General features: G+C 36.8%; 1 protein-coding gene across 4 annotated transcripts in view; it reads right to left on the reverse strand.

Moving 5' to 3' along the window:
• The window catches only part of gdpd2 (glycerophosphodiester phosphodiesterase domain containing 2), a 31,326-nt gene extending 22,961 nt beyond the window's left edge, over window positions 1-8,365 (reverse strand). For 2 of the 4 annotated variants that reach the window (XM_032555081.1, XM_032555082.1), the window contains exons 1-6: window positions 8,172-8,365; window positions 3,839-3,989; window positions 1,059-1,162; window positions 859-952; window positions 715-774; window positions 532-630 (exon numbers count right to left, since the gene is read on the reverse strand). In XM_032555081.1, coding sequence (XP_032410972.1) covers window positions 532-630; window positions 715-774; window positions 859-952; window positions 1,059-1,162; window positions 3,839-3,922 — 441 coding nt within the window. In that variant the 5' untranslated portion in view covers window positions 3,923-3,989; window positions 8,172-8,365. Of the gene's footprint in view, window positions 1-531; window positions 631-714; window positions 775-858; window positions 953-1,058; window positions 1,163-3,697; window positions 3,754-3,838; window positions 3,990-8,171 lie in introns of those variants that run through there. The other 2 variants (XM_032555083.1, XM_032555084.1) reach the window with 2 other exon arrangements.
• Window positions 8,366-8,628: the final 263 nt, after the last annotated feature.

Genomic DNA, 8,628 nt, shown 5'->3' on the forward strand with positions numbered 1-8,628 from the left:
TTCTTTGTTTGTATTGTTTGATAAACTTTCAAGTTAAAAGTGTAGCATTAAGTTTATAAAAACATTCATGTAAAAACAGAGAAAACATGCTAGTGTCTGCAGCTTTGAGTTCATCTGAAGACATAAAACTACTACAACTAACTGTATATCCGTTCAGTCTGACTGATTTCTATCAAAGAAGACTGTATGCTGGAAATGAATCAAACTTCAATCACGTTTTAGTTTAGAGGTGTGCATATTTATGCAACCAAGTTATTGTAGAGTTTTTGTATCCCTATCAAACTGATTTTTCTGTCGAATTTTACAGGATATATGGCACATTAAAATGTGGAAAAAGTTACAAAACAATCATTGAGCCAATTTTTCAAGTGTCATAAATGTAAAATGATAAAAGGGTGCTTAGAGAGTCAAGAAACATTGCATTACTTCTCTTATGTTAATGTAGTACCAGTAACAACAGGTTTTGTAAAAAATGACAAAGAAATAAAAAACTTGATCAGGTGAATCCCCAACTTTTACGATCCACTGTACCTGGAGTGAAAGAGGAACAATATCCCATCTATCTCGCTGGAATAGGGTGATTAATGAAATCATAGTAACGATGAGTAACACTCCGAAACATATCAAAACCTGCATATCAGAAAAGAAAATATGATAGTTAGTGCTGTGATTAAATCTGATACTCTATGTTGAACAAGTGAAGGTTTATTTTACCTTGTGGATCCAGTGTAAGTCAAGTTTTTCTTGCAAGACAACTTGGACAAGTGCAAAAAGCTGCAATCAAGTTAAAATGTTTAAGTTTAGATAGAAACAGTTGAAGAAATCCAGTTTTATTCAATTTGATATGATGCTTCTCACCAGCAGCAGAACGCAGTAGCTGGCAAGCAGGGCAGAAATGATCATTACCACCATGAAATAGTTCTTGTGCTTGTAAAGATAGGAGAAGAAGAGCCTGATAATAGAACAGAAGAGATTAGAACTCGGGTAACAGAGTAAAAGTCACAACTAAAAACAAAAAAGCAAGAGTGGATGCTTGGTTTCCTGTTGTGATCACTCACGTATTAATATCATCTCGGTCGCTGTAGAAGACCAGCCAAATGTAAAGCCAGCAGACAGAAATTAGGGCCCCAACAGTGACCATTATGCACCAGCAAGTTGAGCGCTGTGGAAAAAATATCACAAGATTGTTTTTTGTTAGGTTTCTAGAAAAAAACGATGCAGGTCATGAAAGGTAAATGGAGTGAAAGATTTCAAACATTCTCTTCTTGTTGATTTTTGCTCCTTACCATGACAGCTCATCAAAAACAAACCCTTTATATTTTCTCAGGTAAACACACCTGCACTTTTACAATGGAAATGATGGAACATCGTCATCCTCCTTCTCTTTGTACTCCAGGTAAATCTATCAAAGCCTGTCAAGGCTTGTAAGTTTATACATTTTTTTTGGCACAAACTGGTATCATCAATCATCACATTTTCATCTTCTTTTTATTAGTGTTTTAGCACTCTATGACAAGCAAAACAGACAGTTTTTAATTTAAAATATGATTAACAGGAGACAAACTTATTTGTAATATTTTTATTTAAAGTTTTCACCCTATTGTAGACTATTAATCTGTGATTACTGGGAATAAAAGTTCTGCTCAATACTTTAAGTTAACCTTAACATTAATAAAACAGTGAAAGTCTGTTAATTTACAGAGGTGCAACTCAATATTTTGGAATATAACTAAAAGGTTTACTTCACTTATTTATATGGGAAAGCCATACAAACATGACATGCAGATTCTTTATATTTCAAGCTTTTACTTCTGTAGCGTTTTTATTAAAAACCCAATAATTTGTTCAGCAAACAATTAGAATATTACCATAAATGAAATAAAATAAAGGAGACTGTTTACAGAGTGCTGTATAAAAGTATATCAATGGGAAGTTAAGTGGAAGGAAAAATGTGGTTAAAAAAAGACAAATACCAAGGAAACAGCAAATTTTAAAAAATGATTGATGGAGTTTCAGGACAGATGCATCAGTTATGGATTTTCTAGCTGGATTAAGTGGTTCAAGATCCACCACAAACAGACACATCCATGAAACAGGCTGTTGCATTCTTTGAGTTATACTGCTCCTGAACGAGAGACAATGTCACAAAACCGACTCAACTACTGCACAGAGGTCCAAATGTAAGATTTAAAGAAATCATTGTCCTGGACACAGAATTCAAGCTGCATCATGTTCAACAGGACATTTCCTACTTAGACATTTGATCTGCTGGCTTTAAACCACTTGTTTTACCAAGAACACTTTATGTTTCCATCTTCTGTCAAGCTTTATGCTGATATTGTTTTCTAGAAGGAGTTAGCAATTGCCCACACTGCCAAAGATGTCAATACCTGTTGTAACTATTACTGTCCTTGATTGGCTAGCAATGGAGTATTATCAACAGAGAGATGAAACACCAGACCTAACAATGCAGAAAAGCTGCTGTTGAAACAACCTGGGCTTCCTCACCACTCCAGCAGAGCCCCAGGCCTCCATGCTATGTTGTATCAATGCAGTAATTTATGCCAAAGCAGCCTGAAACTGCAGAGTTTTCATTAGCTGTAAGCCAAAAGCAAATTCAAGAGATACAAGAACATGAAATATATCAGTGTGAATTTGACTGTGGGGCAGCTGTTGCTCAACGGGAAGTGTAGCTGCTTCGGATCTTGAATCTGTGGCTTTGATTCCAGCTTCTTCCTTGTGCCACATTTTAATGTGGCCCTGGGCAAGGCACTTGAAGCCAAGTTATCCACTGGTCTATGTATTGCGGTATAAACATGTCTCGGTTTGTGCATGCAACAAGGTGAACGTGTCTCTTGTGTAAAGCACTTTGAGTGGTTGGTAGAGAAAGTTAAAAATATTAATAAATACATCCGTTCATCATTTAATTTTTTTTAATTGAATTACTGTTGATTGATCTTCTCAATTGGCTAACAATTAATTGATAAGCAGTCATTTAATCAAAAACCCGAGTTTTGTCTTGTATTAAGAGGTCAGACCTTCCTTCCATAATATAAAGGGCTATTTTTTCACAGCATGTAGCTCCGTCACGCAGAACCTCGGCTGAAAGAGAATCAAATGTTGATTTCAAAATAAAACCGCATAAAGTGCAGCATGTGTCCCACACCAGACTGGACCGTTTCACTTTTCCATTCTGGTATGCAGTTGCCATTTTTATTCCTATTTCAACTGACTCCTCTGAAAGCTGCAGTACACAGCTTTTATAAAAATCATGTTTTCTTACATACATGTTAAAACTGTTGCCATATTGTGACAGTTTGTGATGAAAGAGATACTCTGTGAAAAGATCAATCTTCACCCTGAACTAGTGTTGCTGTAGTTCAGGGTGAACTACACCGCTCCCGACCAAAAACAATCAATCAGAGCCAGGAGGAGGGTGTTAATGCTGTCAATCAATCTCAAGTTCATTGCTAATGGTGGAGAAACAACTTCATGTAACTGGAGGAAGAGGAGGCAGGGATGAGCAGCGCCACATGGGGGGTGATTGACAGCAATAAGACCTGGCACTGATTGGTTGTTTCTAATTAGCACTGGGAGCTGAAAGAAGGTGGAGGAACTTGATTTTTTTCCAGGCTATCTGTCTCATACCATATTTAATCAAATATGTAAAAAATATATTTTTATAAAAGTTACATACTGCAGCTTTAAGGATGACCAATGGCGCCTTCTTCTGGATGGTGGGAAACTACAACACTAAGAAACTCTAAATTGCTTGGAATTCATTTTAATCTGATAAACCATTGATAGACAATTAATTAAATGTTTTTATGGAACTCACCTTGTTCTCATTGCCCCTCTGATTCTCCCGATGGCAGCTAAGGAAAGCTCTGCTGAAATCTCTGCAACATCTGCCCAGGGCCATAGCAGCTCTTTAAATTCACAGTGAAGAAAATGCCTGGAGGAGGATGGAGGAACTCTTATAATCCTTTCTGTGGACACAGAAAAGAAAGGCTAAGTCTCATTCATCTCCAAGCTCATGGAGCAATGAGGGAGGGGATAGAAAGCAAATGAGGCAGAGGTTCTTAGGGTGCTAAGGCAATTTCTCAAAGGAGTCTGTGTACAAAAGAGGGTATAGTCACTAGTCTACAATGGCCAACACCATGGGGTATTGAGCGCTGCACAGTCCGTCCCGGGAGAGAACTCCAGCTTTTTGCAGCACAAATGGTCACAGTGACAGGCACAGCCAAGCACCAATAGCCTAGGAAGGAAACAAACTCCCAGTGAGTAAAAAGCTGCAAGCAGAGGACAGCTGGACCTGAAAAACAACTAAAAGTGTTTAAGGGATTATGCTGTCCATCACCTGCTTTCTGGAAATGGGTCGTATAACAAGATAGTCAACATGTTGGGACTCAACAACCTTCAGTTGTGCCAGGTTTCAGTTGCCCGCACTCAGCAAGGACATGGGAAACGGTTCTGTCACTTGTGTCGCTCCAAGATGAGTTATTTAGGGCATCAGTTGTGAAAACTACTGTTTTACGACCCGTTTCTCGCTAGACCTGATTTGACCTGAGATTCTGCCAGTTTCCTTATCACTTGAGTGATTTTCGTTTTTACAGTTAAAGCCCTCAGGGTCTTCACCTGAGGCTTCAAAGTTAGCTGATAGATTCAAGAGAAGAAAGAAAAATCTTAATGTTGCATGCAGCTCCAAACAAGGTTGAAGCCTTACTGGTGGTTTATGACATTTAATTACTTCAAAAGCACATTTCATTCATCATAGCATTGAAATCCACACCTCACCACTGGAAGAGTTGAAACACGTATAAGATGTATGTAACTAATCATTTTACAATGTCTCCATTAATATACTACTTTAGGTTTATGCCAAGTAAACCTATTAACAGACAAAATACACATTAAATGTAAATAACAATAATAATAATACTTTATTGATCCCCTAAATGGGGGAAATTTTTATATATATATTTTTAAATATATTTTTTAAGAATTAAATATTAATTCACACGGCACGATTCTTTGCCCCGATTTTTCCCTTACGACAATCTTAGAACGTTCGGCGTTCTAAGATTTTGGTTTGCGATAATCGTAACCGATCATCCCGCAGTGCGTGGTGTCCAGCCAATGGACACGAGCCGATGCCCACGCACGGTACGATTAAACCCCGTTGTAGCACCTTTTCCCTCTTTATAGACGGTGCCAGTATGAAACAATGTTTAAACATGTTGCTTCGTGGAAAAAACAAAGTGCCGCACTAACTACTAACTGCTGTACTAAGTGCTGTGACTACAGGAACTTACTAACTGGGATTATTTGTATGTAAACACAGCGGATGCGCGCGCAACTTGACTGTTGAAAGCGTCGCTGGTTCACTGGTTGCCATGGCTACCGGGATTTATCTGGCTGTTTTAAGACAAGCTAGCATGTTTTCAGCGTACTTACAACTGCGTGGTAAAATAAGTAATGCTACCAGATCGACATTAGTTACCCATTGGTGACCAGTGAGTGGATAAATGTCGACAGAAAATGGCCCAAATTTAAGTGGCCGGACATTGTTACTATTAAAGCAATTTTGTACACGGTAAGCTCATCAGCTGTCAATGAGAAGTGTCGAGTTCCTCTAAATAAAACAAACATATTCATGATGAGCAAGAGCACCGGAGTAGGGTTACTAAAATATAAGTTTTCATTAAAGAAAAAAAAAAAAAAGAATTCATATTTAGCTTGCAAAGGACAAATGAACAATCATTTCTTCATATTTTGGTCACAATTAACGATTAGCATTAACATCAAAATTACTGGCAAAATGAAACACATTCAAATTTGCTGTAATAAAAGCACTTATGTTTACGCTTAACATTATTATTGTTTTTATTTATTTTAAAATGACATAGACATTAAAAAACTCTGCTACAAATAATTTGGAGGATTAGAGTTAATGAGGACTTGTTGGGGCAGGTCTGCATACCAAGTGGAACCACGAAGTCTTGAACTTAAGCTGAAAGTAGAGCAAGTACTATAGTATATTTAAGACTAACCACTTTGTCAGTTTATGACACGGTAACAAAAGGAGACAAATATGTGATCGTTACGTGAGAACAATACGCTTCTTTGTTAGAACAGTCACTCATTTACAAATTTAAGAGTTTATTTTACTTTCTTCCATGCCGTTTATGTTGGGGAAAAAGAAAACAAAAATAGTCACCTTCTGGCAGAGTAAATTATCACATGTAGAAACAACTTGCAATTTGTCTCACAAAGTTTTCTTTATGTCTTCATAGCACATCATGCGACCTGTACTTAAAGAACTGTGGATTTCTAAATGAGCTTAGAAATCCACAGTTCTCTCTAACATAACCTGATGTTAGAGAGTCAGGTTTATACTGCTGGATAGACGAAACGAGGTTTAACAAAACAACTTCTCCCTTAAAATAAATGTGAAATTTTTCTTTGTTCTTTCTTGTATTGCTGCAAAGGAGTTTATAGTGATAAGAATTGTGATAGAAACCTGATAACATAGTTTGGTTTGTTGCTGTTTTTGCTTGAAACATTTTTCTTCTCCACTATTAATACTTGAGAATGTCAATAAATATAAATATACTTGAAAAATGAATAAATAAAATTATATTGGGCTGCATAGAGCAACAAATAGAGCATCTAATCCAGTGGAGCCCAAAGTCAGTCCTGGAGGGTCGGCATCCTGCATGTTTTAGTTCTCTCCCTGGTTTAATGCACCTGGATCAAATGATGGCTCGTTAGAAAGCCTGAGAAGAACATTGACATGCTGAAAAGGTATTTGGTACCACCAAGGAGAGAACTAAAACATGCACGATGCCGGCCCTCGAGGACCGACTTTAGGCACCACTGACCTAATCCAACTGGTGACGGGGCCCATTTGATAGAGACTGAGTTTTATTTTAAGAGACAAAATATAAAATTATTTGTCATTTTTTGTTTTGGTTTGTTTCTTTTTTTTTTTAAACAAAAGGTTTTGTGGCTGTAGTAGATTTTTTTCAACAGTAGCTGCGTGGATAGGAGAGCAAAGGGAAAGACATGAAGCAAGAGACGTGTTGAGGATTGTACCCTGTGCATATATTTGTAATTTTGTGTTTTTATGATGTAAAGCACTTTAAACTACCTCATTCCTGAAATGTGCCATACAAATAAACTTCGTATGAATGATATATGGTGCACCTGATCTGTCACTGAGCAACATGGCAGCTAAATGTATGTTTTTCTAAAAAGAAAAGAAAAGTGTAATGTGATGAATTTCTTAACATTTTTCAACTTTAATTGGTATCACAATAAATGGCATAAAATAGATGAAAGTTTAAGGATTTGTTGCCTATGCTTACTCAAGATGTCAATCTGTGCAGTTTTTCACCAAACATCTACAAATACTTCATATAGGTCAAAACATTTTAACTCTTCAATACCGGTGACCCATTTTTAGATTTCAGAGAGAAGCTTCATTGTTAGAAACCTTTTCAAATTCATTCACTGTTAAATTTTAACCTCCAGCAACTATTTCCTTCTTCGCATTACTTGGAAAACCCTTAACAATAAGGTCACCTTTTATTTATTTTAATTATTAACCATAAAAACTCCTTTTATACTTTTCCATTTAAAAAGCCTAAAAATACCAATAAAACCTGCAATTCTAACATTTTGTCTCTGTTCATTTTTGCACTTTAATTAAATTTTTTTTTATTTGAGAAGTATTACTAGAGAACTCAACTACATTTTATGTGTATTTTTATGTACAGATACAAATTTGTACATAAAATTTATATTTGATCAATTTTATGTAAATTTCTTTACATTCTTCTTCTTCTTTTTGTACTGTTCACTAGATTTCTTTAGAAATGTGTTAAATATTGTTCAGAGTTAAGTGTTTTGTGTTCACATAAATACAAATAAATACATATAAAAGGGGAAAAAAATAAGTGAGACCGATAAAGCCTTTTGGCTTCAGCCTGTTAACTTCATGGCGAACCAATGTGCACACCTGATTAAAGGTCCTCTCCGCTGCATCATGGAGACAAACCCCTCTAATCTAACCACTTAATCATGCTTCTCAAAGAGGATTAAAAGCACGCGCAATGTTTCCACCTATCCCTGTATCAGTAAAGTGAAACCAGGAGTGACACACAGACCTTAAATCCGGCTCACAAACACGCGCTCGTCTTCGGTACCCGTCTCCGTTTTTCTCCTCTACATCTCCGCTTCGCTTCTCGCATCTTTTTGTAGGCAGTATTGCTGCGTGGGCTGAATGAAAATTGGTCCTGATGAATGAGTGTGGGGGCTCTGAAGGGAAGGAGATCAGAGAGCGAGACAGAGGGAGAGTGGGAGGAGCCTGTGTGCGCTCCGCAGGTATGCGCTCAAAACCCATTTAAGCATTTAGGTTTGTGAAAATGAAGTGCCGGTGTAAAAAAAAAAAAAATAAGAAGAATGGACCTATTTAATTTTAAATGTTGCTTTAAAAAAGCAACATTTACTTCAAAGAAGTAAGAAAGTCATTGGTTCTAAACCCGACCTGATGTGTTTCTGCATTCAATGTCAATGCTTGGATTCTCTCCGGGTACTCGTACAAAAACATAACGTTAAGTTAAC

The sequence above is a fragment of the Xiphophorus hellerii genome, chromosome 23, assembly GCF_003331165.1.
Source record: "Xiphophorus hellerii strain 12219 chromosome 23, Xiphophorus_hellerii-4.1, whole genome shotgun sequence".
Lineage (NCBI taxonomy): Eukaryota > Metazoa > Chordata > Actinopteri > Cyprinodontiformes > Poeciliidae > Xiphophorus > Xiphophorus hellerii.